The 14513-nt window shown below is 45.6% G+C and overlaps 1 protein-coding gene across 1 annotated transcript in view; it reads right to left on the reverse strand.

Annotated features, from left to right (window-relative positions):
* Positions 1 to 14513, reverse strand: part of MYO18B (myosin XVIIIB) — a 303099-nt gene that overhangs the window by 66800 nt on the left and 221786 nt on the right. Inside the window, exons 37-40 of the mRNA XM_079957728.1 lie at positions 9099 to 9215; positions 8234 to 8317; positions 4343 to 4480; positions 2252 to 2437 (exon numbers count right to left, since the gene is read on the reverse strand). Of these exons, the coding sequence (XP_079813854.1) occupies positions 2252 to 2437; positions 4343 to 4480; positions 8234 to 8317; positions 9099 to 9215 (525 nt within the window). The remainder of the gene's footprint in view (positions 1 to 2251; positions 2438 to 4342; positions 4481 to 8233; positions 8318 to 9098; positions 9216 to 14513) is intronic.

Raw genomic sequence — 14513 nt, forward strand, 5'->3', positions numbered from 1 at the left:
TTAAGTAATATTCATCAGGGCTGCTTGCCAGTTTTGAAGTGACAAAACCTCCACAAAACCTCTCAGGTGAAGTCTCTTGCAAATCCATCAAGCAAAGGCAATGGCTGTAATTGGTATTAGCTGATCTTAAGTGCTGATAAACTGCTGTTGGGCTGATAGAAAGCCGCCATACTTTTTATTTCCCACAAAACTCAGAATTTACTAAGTAGGGTAAGATAACTTTTCCCCACAAAGAACCACAGAGTTTTATCAAGGTATCCTCAGTGAAAATTTCCCAGCTGAATCTTGTGGGGTGGTTTCCTCCCACCTTTTTTGCAGGAAAAGAATGCCCAAATCTCTCAATTTCCACCTTGCTGTCACAGCTTGTAGTCAGAGGGGATCAGACCTTTTCGGGAGTCATGAAATTATTACTAAGCTCCTTCTTCCATCAAACTCACAACCAAAGCTGGGAAACTATTAAGGCGTGCAAAGCGTGAACAGTTTTGCAAGCGCCAAGGCAGAGAAGTGCAAGACTGCCTGGGGAAGGCTTTGTGATAACAACTTCTGCAATTAGGAAGGATGTCTGCTGTCAGAAAGGACTCTGTGGCACCAGCATTCAGAGCCGCAGAACTAAAAGGCCTAAAATAAATTACACAAGGGATAGGAGGGCATTTTGCATTTCAATTTTTTTAAAAAAATAAATAAATCCAGCTTTCATTTGCTCTCCAGTTAATTTTTTGTTTTAATGCCTTCTCTAATAGCGTAAGAAGAGCCTGCTGACTAATGGCCCACCCAGTCCAGCATCCAGTTCTCACAGTGGCCAAGCATCTGTCAGCTGTGGATTTCCCTCTCCTGCGCTTTCCAGGAACCGCTCTTTAGAAGCATCGCAGCACTGTCCATGGAGGCAGAGCAGCCATAGTGGCTGAAAGCCATTGTAGCCTTCTACTCCTCCAGGAAAGTGTCCAGTCCTCTTTTACAGCTGGCCATTGCTGCCTCCTCTGGGAGGGAGTTTCACATTTTAACAATGTGCTGCATGAAGAAGAACTTTCTTTTGTGTGTCCTGGATCTTCTCTACAGGCTTAGAGACCTCCTTTGACCTAAGCCTAAGTTTCGCCGTGTGCACAGGCCAGCACCCTCCTCTTGGCTCTGCCTACCATTAGTAGCCTGGCTTTCTGTCCCACCAGTCCTGTTGGCCACGACTGATCCCTGTATCCTAGCATGACCTTCGAGGTGACTCCATAGTCTTATCACCACCACTAGCGTACACAGGGTACACAGAAAAGCAGGGTCTCTAGGCATGAGGTTGGATGCAGATAACATGCTAAACCCAAGTGTGTCTCAGTGGGGGCCTCTCTGAAGCGATCCAAGCAGAAGCTCTTGGGAATCTAATCTAAGCCAAGTAGCCCATCTCAAAAATTACAGAAATAATGTAATTGGCACCATAATGGGAAATGGAAGGGGAGGTGCTGAAGTATGCTGGCAGTTTTCACGTCCAATCACGGAGGGAAGCTAATTCTTTAAAACCTTTCTCCCAGTGTCTTCTTTGTCACTCCTTGCTAGCTCTCTGAAAGTTTTACAAAGAGTATTTTGGTGGCATTTTGATTCAGTTTATCTCTTGTTTATCCTTAATCCAGGCTTTCCACTTGTTTATTTTCTCCCAGTTCTTTTCTATCCTTCCCAATGCAGTGTGTGTGTGTGTGTGTGATTTCACGTTTGTCTCGTAGACTCTATACACATCCTACACATCCTGCTTTAATTTCTCTTGTTTACCGGATGATGCATTTGTTTAGCTGTTTATTGGTCCTGTTTATAAGATTCCGTAATTTTGGCATATTATTTTTCTTTTGTTTTTAACATCTTTATTGAAAGTTCAAAAAGTACATAAATATATGTGCAATAAACATTGTGAGACGTAAACAAAAGAGAGAAAAAGAGAAAGAGAAAGAGAACCCATGTAGAAGGGAAAATAAAGGGGGGAGGGGGGGAACCCAAAACTGTATGCTTTACAAGGTTGTTATTGTACTTCACCAGATCTTAAGCTATTACAGTATTTCTAAAAATGCATTCCAAATATCATTGAATTTGGCCGTGGCAAGTCTGCTTTTATATGCATTCATATCTTGCGAGTTTGTATAAGTAATTTTGGCATATTTCCCCCCTCTTTTTTACTGCTTTGTTCCCTGCTCTGGGATTGGAAACATTCAATGAAGAGCCAACTGAAAATAAATAAATCCATTCTCCCTCCCGCCACCCCCATTGCTGGCCCTCTTACCAGTTCCACCCGCCTGCAATTGGCCTCCAGCTCCCTCTGGGCCAGCTCACTGAGGTCTGCTTTCATCTCTTCCATCCTCATCTGGTAGTAGCAGGTCTTCTCTCTTTCCCGCAACTCCCCTTCCTTCGCCTTCTCCAGCTCCTCTCCCATCTTGATCACACTGTCCCGAAGACGGAGAACCAGCATCTGGGGAGAGAGAAGAGTTAGGGGGCAGTGGGGGGGGGGGGAGTCGAACAGAAACCTGTCACAGAATCACAGAACTGGAGAGTAGAAAGTGACCCCAACAGTCATCTAGTCCAACCACCCTTCTTTCTTTTCTTTTCTGCCTTCTACAATGACAGATACAACACCAGCAGGATGCGATGCACAAGTGAAAATTGTGCCATGGACTTGCACGCCCCAAGAACCTTAAAAGGGAGGTTTCATTCCTCATGGATGCAGAGATATGCCTGTAAGTACAGGGCATCTATTGTTAGGCAGAGAGTTTACCAAGTATGGCTTGTTTATTTGGTTAGACAGCAGACTTTGTTGCTTGCAATCACACATAGTATGGATGGATGGATGGATGGATGGATGGATGGATGGATGGATGGATAGATAGGTACATAGATGCTGCCCATCTGACTGGGTTGCCCCAGCCACTCTGGGTGGCTTCCAATAAAGCCACAGTAAAACATCAAACATTAAAAACTTCCCTTCAGATGTCTTCTAAAAGTCAGATTTTTTTTTTTTATTTCCTTGACATCTGACGGGAGAGCCTTCTTCCTTTTAGCGTCTCAATATGCCGGGGGGGGGGCAGTTAGGCTGAGAGTCAGTGACTGGCCCAAGGTCACCTTATGAGCTTCATGGTCCAAGAGGAATTTGAACCCATGTCTCCCATTCTTATTCAGACGCTAAAACCATTAATGCCACAATTGCTCTTCTTATAGAAAATAGTTCCCAGGGTTCTCTGGGTGGTTGGAATGAAAATTAAATAAGTTAAAGTCTGTAGCATAGTGTTTAAAAAAGGGTAAAAGGACCCCTGAAAGTTAAGTCCAGTCGCAGACGACTCTGGGCCGAGGTAGCCGGTGTTTGTCCGCAGACAGTTTTTCTGGGTCATGTGGCCAGCATGACTAAGCCACTTCTGGCAAAACCAGAGCAGTGCACAGAAACGGTGTTTACCTTCCTGCCAGAGTGATACCTATTTATCTACTTGCACTTGTGTGCTTTCCAACTGCAACGTTGGCAGTAGCAGGGACCAAGAAACGGGAGCTCACCCTGTCACGGGGATTCAAACCGCCGACTTTCTGATTGGCAAGCCCAAGAGGCTCAGTGGTTTAGACCACCACGCCACCCACGTCCCATAGCATAGTGTTTAGGAACACGCAAAGCTGCCTGACAGGCATCCCCCCCCCAATGTACCTGTGTTCAATTTATGCGTGACCACATGGATGTGAGGCTCCAGAAACTTGGAAGTGTGTGGGGAGACCTGATGAGCCTCAGCAAAGCTCTGCTTTGCCTCCAGCTGGTGAGGAGACCCTCCCCAGAGCCCAAAAGGGACGTTTTCTTTGGGCTCCGGGGTGGGTCTCCTCGTGAGCTGGAGGTGCAGCGGGGCTCTGCTGAGACTCCCAGCTAACAGCAGCTGACACACAGAAAAGCTGCACTTTCCTGCATGCCAGCTGTTAGCCAGAAAGCCCCCTGTGCCTCATGTGAGCCAGAGGGGCAGCGGGTCTTGTTGACAGGTTCAGCTGATTAATGGGGAAGCTTCTTCCTCACCCATCAGTGGGGCTTTTATGGAACAGACAGACGACTCCTCATTTTATGCAATTTCCCTGACATGCATGCATTTTCAGAACGTAACCCCTGTGCAAATGAGGAGTTGCCAATGAACCAATGGTGCATCTAGCTCAGTGTTGTTTGCACTGACTGGCAACAATGGCTCGCCCGGGTTTCAGGCAGGGGTCTTTCTGAGCCCTCCCTTGGGGACTGAGCCTGGGACCGAGCTGGCATGCAAGGCAGTGGCTCTGCCCCTGGGCTATGGCCCTGTGGTTTGTTCTCTGGGGGTCTTGATCAACATCCTCCCCAGTCTGCCAAGGGCAAGGCCATCCAAACCTCAAAGCGCTTGATCTGCACACTCTGGAACTCCATCTTGTTCTCCAGGTCACAAATCAGGGCCTCCTGGCGGCTGACGATGGACCTCTCCACCATTGATTGCTCTAAATAGACAACCCGGGCCTGGGACACCTGCAGCTGTTTCCAGACAAGAGATCATTTAACTCAATTCCTGCCATTTTATTTAATTTCCACAATTTATATCCTGTTTATATTCAGGCCAGGGGCCTCTCACAAGCAGTGCACAGTTAAAAGCTACAACAGTGAAATCAATAGGAAGAATACAAATCCACCTCTAAGGTGATAAAGCACAGCAAGGCCGTAATCAACAGCAACCCATTGGGCGCAGGTGGAATTGCTCAACTTACACATTTGAAGAAGAATTCAGCCAGGTTTGATGCTAACCCTCACGCTTTGCCCATTTCTTTCCACAAGTCCTGGCACCTTGCAATCCAATTAACACAACTTCCCTCAAGCACCCAAAAGTCAATGGAGTATGACTCACTGACCATAGGAGTCAGCACTGACAAAAATAAATACTTCGTGGATCACCAGCAACTCTGCCACAATGGGGATGGCTTTTTGGGTAGAATATTTCACAATGGGATTAGACATATTGTCTGCAACAGCTAAAGTAGAACCTCCACCTACAGAGGCACTGTACCTCTTAGTATTAAATGATGATGGTGATGTATTAAAATTCTGTACTGCCCTTCACCCAAGGATCACAGGGCAGTTTACAATATGAAAACACAAAAATACAAAGCATAGTAACAAACATGAACAATAACCCCCCCACACACACACACAGTTCAAAAGGCCATAGATTGTTCAGTTAGCCAAAGGCCTGGTTGAAGAGGAATGTTTTCTCCTGGTGCCTAAAGATGTATAATGAAGGTGCCAAGCGAGCTTCCCTGGGGAGAGCATTCCACAAGCAGGGAGCCACCACAAAAAGGCCAGTTCTCGGGTTGCTGCCCTCAGACTTCTTGCGGGGGGCACAGACAAAAAAGGCATGTGATGCTGAGGGCCAGCCAACAGGGGACTGTCACCTTCACTTTCTGCTGTTGGGACTCCCAGAAGTCCCTGTTTCGCCTCTGTGAGAAGCTGGAGGCTGAGATAGAGGGGCCATTGATCACTGATCTAGTGGGGTTCTCCTTAAGTTCTTACAGAAAAGATAATCAGAGCCATGTCTCTAGCATTGCCACAAGGCAGACTCTGATCCAGATGGCTCGCAAGTCACCCACTTGGGGTAGATCCCTCAGCACCCCATTCCACAGGGCTCTGGCCTGAGCATGTGGCTCTCCCACCAGCCTTGGAGATGGAAGAAGACTCCCTGGGAGCTTCTGCTGCTCCACAGCCATGCAGCTTTGTGCTCCTGCAGAACTGACTAAGGACCCTTAAAAAACTGCAGACAGCTCGCGTGGGGCAGGGGCTGAGTCACTAGAAGGGAAGGCCCTGCCAGGCACCTCCATAACTCTGGTTCTGAGCTCAAATGATGGCTTGCCCTTCCATGAACTGAGCCCACCTGATGCTGTCCAGGGTCCTGATTTGCCACACCTTCCTCAAAGAGGCTTTGGGAATGAACACAAGAAGAGCCTGCTGGATCAGGGCAATGGCCCATCCAGCCTCCTGTTCTCACAGTCAGATGCCTCAGTGGGAAACCCTAAAACAGGACCTGAGCACAAGAGCCCTCTCCCCTCCTGCTGCCTCTGACTTAAGTGGGGCTGAGAGACTTCAAAGAAGTGTGACTGGCCCAAGGTCACCCAGCAGCTGCATGTGGAGGAGCGGAGACGCGAACCCGGTTCCCCAGATTACAAGACTGCCGCTCTTAACCACTACACCACACTGGCTCTCATGTGCTGCATGAAGAAGTAATTTCTTGTTTTATCTGTTCTGAATCTTTCAACATTCAGCTTCATTGGATGTCCTTCCAGATCAAGTGTTGGCTGTGGCTACAACTTCCTCAGCAGAACAGGAAAATTAGACAAATGTACTCAGGAGAAGTCTATCAGTGGATATTAGCCACCAGAGCTATCTAGAGTGTCGACATGCAGTGGTAAACACATGCCTCAGAAGACCAGTCACTCAGCATAAACAACAGGAGAGAATTGCTGCTTCCAGATGCTGGGTCAGGAAGGGCATTCCTCTGATCCAGCATCAGGGCTCTCAGAATGTCCTCACTCTGACTTCCGGGTTGGCGCCATCGCCGAATGGCAGACACCCTCCGAGCTCCGGAGGGAGTCTGCCCGGCAGGGGCTGGGTTCTACCGCGCTGGCGACGCGGGGACCCTCAAAAACCATGGGCGCTGAAACCCATGGGCATGGTGACTTGGCGGGCACCGTTTGCGCCCCCCCGACCACGCGAAGGAGCCTTTTTAAAGGCTGCGGAGCGGGTGACAGGGGGGTGGTGGTGCTGTGAGTCCTCCGCTTCCCCTGCCGAGCGAAGCCGCATGCCATTTGGCGGAGAGCGCTGACTTCTTCCATTGAAAATCTGGACTTAAAAGAATAACCCGTGAGTAATTGGAACTTGGATTAAAAAGGGGAATAATTTTTTTCTTAAATTTGGAGCGAGCGGGGGAGGTATAAAAAGGAAGTCAACCTCCCCCCTGTTGTAGAGGAGCTAAAGCAAAGGACCTGACAACTAAGATCGAGTGCAACCTTTTTTTTTCGATAAAGATATTAATTTCGCGATGGAAAACTATAAGCTGGGCTGGAGGAGAAGAGTGGAATGTGAATTAAAATACAACCCCCCCCCCCGGAAACCCCGGGAGCGATCCGTGAGAGCGCCTGGAGAGGAGAAATAGAGGTTTTGACAGCTGTCAAAGGAGCTGCCAAAACTGAAGAACAAAAAGAGAACTTTGTTACGAGGACTTTGCTGGTTACATTTGTTATAAATTGGATATAAACTGTTTAAAACAAGGAATAATAAGTTACTTTGACTGGTGGGTGAGATCGGGAATGAAACTGAGTTACTATAATCCCTCTAGAGGAGCTGTGGGTTATTACAAGTATTGCTGGCATACAATTTGAATCGGACTTTTTATCTCCTGGGAAACTGCAGAAATGGAACACTATTTTGTCTACAGAGGTCTACACACTAAAGGAGACAATAGATTTATCTACTCAAGAATGGAAGGGACTTGACGTAATGTTTTGTTCCTGAATAACAAAGCCTCTGTAGAGGAATTACAAGCTTTTTGGAATTAGAACATTTGTGCAGGAGAGCAGGGGGGGAAAAAAAAAGAGGAGAAAAGAGAACAACAAGAACAACAAGAATAATAAGAACTGGACAAAGTTGGAAGATAGACCCCTTCCAAGATTGGACATTTGAAATTAAAGATGATTAAAAGACGGTAAAGACTATTAAAAAGACGGCAAAGCGGACTGGTGAAGGATTATGGCTTAGATGTGGGAGCTCCAGGAGACAGTAGATATTGATGGACATTGGGAACGCAACCGGGAAAGGGGGGAGGGAAATTTGGAATCCAAAGGGTGTTAAATTATATTTTATTCTTTTTTTAATTTTTTTATCTTAATCTGTATTTTATATTAAAGAGGGGAACTCGTGGAAGGGAACAGGTCGATTTTAGGGGATGGGAAAATATTTTTTAAAATTGGGTTAATGATAATAATTTTAAAATTTGGGGTAAGAATTTGCGGAATCTATTTGAAAGAATTGGAATACAAGAGGGGGTGGGGAGGGGGAAGTCCTGGAAAGATGATATTGAAAATAAGGCCTTAAATTTGGATGCTTTTCTTTTTTTGTTATATTTGAAAATTTTTAATAAATATTATTAAAAAAAAAAAAAAACAGAATGTCCTCACTCTGAGATTCTTCAGCATTAGAAGAGTTAAGTTCTGCATTTGTACTGGAAAGGGGGGGAGGACTCACTTTTTCTTGCAGGCCATGCTTTTCCTTCTTCATCTCCTCCAACTGGGTCTGCAGCTCTCGGATCTGGGTGATATCTGTTGCAGACTGCAAAAAGGAAGAGCCTCATAAGAGAGTCAGACAAGGCAGGGGCTCCTTTGAAGACCTAAGTCATATAGGTGTGTGCATGCTGGGAATTGCCTTCTGGATCCCGCAAACCTTGCAAACCTTTACAGGAGGTGCTGAGATGGTATCACTGGAAAGGGAGGAGCTCCCTAAGGGAAAAGAGGCTACTGGAACCATTTTGGTTGAATCAGCTGGCTGTTGAATTAGTGGCACAGTAGCCAGGACCTGGGAGGCTGAGATTCAAATCCTCACTTAGCCATGAAGCTCACTGGGTGGCCTTGGGCCTTGCTTCTCAGCCTAACCTACCTCACAGTTAGGAAAGAGGAAAACTGTGTGCCACCTTGAGCACTTTGGAGAAACTGATGGGATAGAAATGGAATAACAGCTAACAGAGTGACAGTAAGAGCTGTTCAACAGTGGAACGGACTCCCTCAGGAGGTGGTGGATTCTCCTTCCTTGGAGATGTTTAATCAGAAGTTGGATGGTCATCTGCCACAGATGCTTTACTTCAGATTCCTGCATTGCTGAGGGTTGAACTAGATGACCCTCAGGGTCCCACCCAACTCTACAGTTTTATGATTATGTGGGTGCTGACTAGCAAAAGAAGGTGGAGGGAATGAAGCCAGTCAGGGCTCCAAGCTTTACAAAACTGGAAAGCTAAATTGTACCACCAGGGCTCAACCAGGGCTCCTGGTCCAAGCACCCCAAATAAGGCAAGGCCACTCTAAAGGGTGGGCCTCCCTCTCCACCCCCCCCACTTTACCTGAGCAATTAAGGCCTTGTGCTTGGCCATCAGTTCATTCAGATCCTCCTGGTCTTCATCAATGCGCTTGAGGAGATCAGCTTTCTCATGCTGGAGCTGGTATAACTGCTCATCAACCTGCAGCAGAACAGAGGCAGCAGCAAAAAAAAAAAAAAAAGCCAATGTGGTTCTATGCTGCATCAACAGAAGTATAAAGCAAAGATGAAGGGAAGTAATAGTACTGCTGTATTCTGCCTTGGCCAGATCACACCTGGAAGACTGCCCAATTCTGGGCACCACAATTTAAGAAGGACATTGACAAACTGGAACATGTGCCAACCAAGATGATCAAGGGTCTGGAAACCAAGCCTTATGAGGAATGCTTGAAGGCGCTGGGTATGTCTAGCCTGGTAAAGAGAAGACTGAGAGGAGATATGATAGCTGTGTTCTGGTATCAAAAGGGATGGAAGAGGTAACAAGCTTGTTTTCTCTTGCATTGGAGGGCAGAACCCAAACCAATGACATCAAGTTACAACCAAGAAGATTGTGACAGAAGAACATTCTGATGGCAAGAGCTGTTCAACAGTGGAATGGCCTCCCATTCCTTCATTGGAGGTTTTTAAGCAGTGGTTGGATGGTTGTCTGTCATGCATTGCAGGGGGATAAGCCACAGGGTCTGTTCCAACTCTATAATTCTAAGATTCTAAGGTTTTCTGCTGCTCCAGAGAAGAGGACCCAAACCAATGGATTCAAATGACAAGAATGGATATTTTGACCAAAAATTAGGCAGAACTTTCTGATAGTAAGAGCTGTTCAACAGTAGATCGGACTTCCTCAGAAGGTGGTGTGTTTTCCTTCAACATTTGAGGTATGGTTACTTACTCTTGAAGTAAGACTTAGCTGCCAATCTAATTGGATTCAGGCGTTGAAATGGGAAGGGTACCACCGTGTCCTTTCTCTCAGGGCCTGGCCTATGCCCTGCAACCCTAGATACAGAGGAATGGTTGCTTATCCAGAGGTGAGGGGACTCTGCACATGTTCAAAGACACTCTCCGATTGATGACTATCATGCCATTGCACAACTCTCATTCATTTCAACTCGGTCCACACAAGAGTAATTCCAAGTGGCCTTTGCCCCATGCTGGTGCATGAGGGTGCCATGCTTGTTTTGTTTGGGTCTGCCCCTGAAGAGCTTATAACTGAATCCTTGGGCCGCAGCAACAACTTCCGGTACTTCCTGCCTTAAATGGATGCAGCTCCCACGCTAGTGGAGACCATTTGTGGAGGAAAACAAGGATGATTTGGGAGTAATTGTTCTTACAAGCTCCCCCCAGGGCCCGTGAGGAGTGAGCTTCACTCACAGATCATCTTGATAACTGACTCTCACTCTGGTATGGAACTCGAGAGGCAGGAGATGCTGAGTGGAAAAGCGCTTCGCGTATCGGTAACCCCCAGGCACAGCCATTAAGAGCAGAGGTTCTTCTGTATATTAGGATGAAATTAGCTTTAATTTACAGATGTGTACAGGATGAAGGGGACAAGATTACAAACTGCCAAGAGAATCAGCTACTGGGTTGCAACATTTCAAACCGGAAAAATTTCCTTCGTTGAAGAATATGGTATGTCAGGGGGGAGGGGAGCCTTTACCCTTTTTTTAAATTAATACTATATTTGCTATATAAATGACTTGGCAAACCTCCTTCTAAACGATAACAACTGATAAAAAGCAAAAAGAGAAAATAAATGTTGGAAATGTAAAGAAAAGGAAGGGACTTTTTACCATATGTGGTGGGAATGTAAGAAGGTGAAAGGCTTCTGGGAAATGATATATAATGAATTGAAAAAAAATGTTGAAATATACATTTGTTAAGAAACCAGAGGCATTTTTGTTAGGAATGGTAGGAAATGAAATAAACAGGAAAGATCATAAGCTTTTTTTATACGCAGTAACAGCGGCAAGAATACTGCTAGCCCAGAAATGGAAACAAGAAGAATTACCGTTGATGGAAGAATGGAGAATGAAGTTAATGGAATACGCAGAACTTGATAAATTAACAGGAAGGATCCGAGACCTACGAGACCACAGATTCACTGAAGACTGGAGTAAATTTGTAGACTATTTGAAAAGTATTTGCGATGAACAATTAACGTTTGCAAGAGGCTCTGTGAAAATAATATTGTAAAATATTGTAAAAAAGGGAAAATATTGTAAAAAAGGGAATCAGAGGGAGGAGGTTTTTAATAAAAGGCAATATTAGATTAAGAAATGTGGAAGAAGGACTAAAACGGAGGATTTGCAGAAGAGCGGCAAGAACTCCAAAAAATGTATTTGAGAAAAATTGTGTTATGTGTTTTTATATTTTGTATTGCAAAATGAATAAAAAATAATTTATAATAAATTTTAAAAAAGCAAAAAGAGAAATAGAGAACAGAATTATATCTATGGATAAACATGAAAATAGAACTATGTGACAACACTGAAATGATATAAAGCATCTAATTTCCATTGGACGTTAATTTGGACTATGGTCTTTGATGTGCAGTAGCTCTGGTGGGACCAGTGGCGGAGGAAGTCTCCCCGGCACCTGGGATGGTGCAAGCCACCCATAGGGAGAGACAGGATGGGGAGCGCGGCACCCATTCCTGCCCCCCTCCGTTGTTTGCTCGCCTGCCTCCTTCCTATCCTCTCCCCTGCCTGCCTGCCTCCTCCAGCCAGGAGTGCAGGGTAAAGGTGTGCCACCCCGCACAACTCCCGACCCAGGGGGTGGGACAATCACGCCCAGCCAGGGGGGTGCAATTCACCACAGCGGCCCAGCCAGGGTGTGTGATCCAGCTCAGCAGCCAGGCTGGGGGGTTGCGCTCTGGCGCGGCCGGGGGGGGGGGTTGAGATCTGGCATGGCCAGGATTTTGTCACACACCCAGGATGACACCCGGGGCGAACCACACCAACCTTGCTCCATCTCTGGGCGGGATGCCAGATCATTAGAGATAAGAATTAGAGGAGAGGGAGAACTGGAAAATTGCCTGGAGCTATGGCGGGACGCCAGATTACTCCCTTACATAAACAACAAAGATGGCGTAATGACGTAGCTTGAATTTCAACAGTAGAAAGAAAGATTGGAAAAGTGGGAGCAGAGATGCCATGTAAGACAGGAGTAGAACAATGAAGAAACAAATGAGGGGGAAAACCTATCACAAAGGGAATTTACAGGAACAGAACTTTTTTGTGGAAATTTTTCAGTATAGGTTCATCCAGTTGTCCTAATAATAATCGGTAATACTGAAAAAAATATGAAGAAACTAAAGGGCACCTAACAGACTGGCTGCAATATTTTCAAATACATCAAAGATTGTTGTTGTTGTTGTTTAGTTGTTTAGTCGTGTCCGACCCTTCGTGACCCCATGGACCAGAGCACGCCAGGCACTCCTGTCTTCCCGCAGTTTGGTCAAACTCATGCTGGTAGCTTCGAGAACACTGTCCAGCCATCTCGTCCTCTGTCGTCCCCTTCTCCTTGTGCCCTCTATCTTTCCCCAACATCAGGGTTTTTTCCAGGGAGTCTTCTCATCTCATGAGGTGGCCAAAGTATTGGAGCCTCAGCTTCACAATCTGTCCTTCCAGGGAGCACTCAGGGCTGATTTCCTTCAGAATGCAGAGGTTTGATCTTCTTGCAGTCCATGGGACTCTCAAGAGTCTCCTCCAGCACCATATTTCAAAAGCATCAATTCTTCGGCGATCAGCCTTCTTTATGGTCCAGCTCTCACTTCCATATATCACTACTGGGAAAACCATGGCTTTAAATATATGGACCTTTGTTGGCAAGGTGATGTCTCTGCTTTTTAAGATGTTGTCGAGGTTTGTCATTGCTTTCCTCCAAAGAAGCAGGCGTCTTTTAATTTCATGGCTGCTGTCACCATCTGCAGTGATCATGGAACCCAAGAAAGTAAAATCTCTCACTGCCTCCATTTCTTCCCCTTCTATTTGCCAGGAGATGATGGGCCCAGTGGCCATGATCTTTGTTTTTTTGATGTTGAGCTTCAGATCATACTTTGCGCTCTCCTCCTTCACCCTCATTAAGAGGTCCTTTAATTCCTCCTCACTTTCTGCCATCAAGGTTGTGTCATCTGCATATCTGAGGTTGTTGATATTTCTTCCGGCAATCTTAATTCCGGCTAGGGATTCATCCAGCCCAGACTTTCGCATGATGAATTCTGCATATAAGTTAAATAAGCAGGCAGACAATATACAGCCTTATCGTACTCCTTTCCCAATTTTGAACCAATCAGTTGTTCCATACCCAGTTCTAACTGTAGCTTCTTGTCCCACATAGAGATTTCTCAGGAGACAGATGTTGTGATCAGGCACTCCCATTTCTTTAAGAACTTGCCATAGTTTGCTGTGGTTGACACAGTCAAAGGCTTTTGCATAGTCAATGAAGCAGAAGTAGATGTCTTTCTGGAACTCTCTAGCTTTCTCCATAATCCAGCGCATGTTTGCAATTTGGTCTCTGGTTCCTCGGCCCCTTCGAAATCCAGCTTGCACTTCTGGGAGTTCTCGGTCCACATACTGCTTAAGCCTTCCTTGTAAAATTTTAAGCATAACCTTGCTAGCATGTAAAATGAGTGCAAATGTGCAGTAGCTGGAGCATTCAACTACACTTCTTTGGCACTGCCCTTCTATGAATTGGGATGTGGACTGATCTTCTCCAATCCTCTGGCCACTGCTGAGTTTTCCAAAATTGCTGCCATATTGAGTGTAGCACCTTAACAGCCTCATCTTTTAAATTTTTTAATAGTTCAGCTGGAATATCATCACTTCTATTAGCCTTGTTATTAGCAGTGCTTTCTAAGGCCCATTTGACTTCACCCTCCAGGACGTCTGGCTCAAGGTCAGCAACCACAGTACCTGGGGTGTACTAGACATCAATATCTTTCTGGTATAATTCCTCTGTGTATTCTTGCCACCTCTTCTTGATGTCTTCTGCTTCTGTTAGGTCCTTACGACTTTTGTCCTTTATTATGGTAATCTTTGTACGAAATGTTCCTTTCGTATCTCCAATTTTCTTGAACAGAACTCTGGTTTTCCCCATTCTATTGTTTTCCTCTATTTCTTTGCATTGCTCGTTTAAGAAGGCCTTCTTGTCTCTCCTTGCTCTTTTTTGGAAATCTGCATTCAATTTCCTGTATCTTTCACTATCTCCCTCGCATTTTGCTTGCCTTCTCTCCCCCGCTATTTGTAAGGCCTCGCTGGACAGCCACTTTGCTTTCTTGCTTTTCATTGGGATGGTTTTGGTTGCTGCTTCCTGTATAATGTTACGAGCCTCCATCCATAGTTCTTCAGGCATTCTGTCCACCAAATCTAAATACTTAAACCTGTTCCTCACTTCCACTGTGTATTCATAAGGGATTAGATTTAGATTGTATCTTACCGGCCCAATG

This window comes from Podarcis cretensis (genome assembly GCF_951804945.1).
Source record: "Podarcis cretensis genome assembly, chromosome: 16".
Taxonomy (NCBI): Eukaryota; Metazoa; Chordata; class Lepidosauria; order Squamata; family Lacertidae; genus Podarcis; species Podarcis cretensis.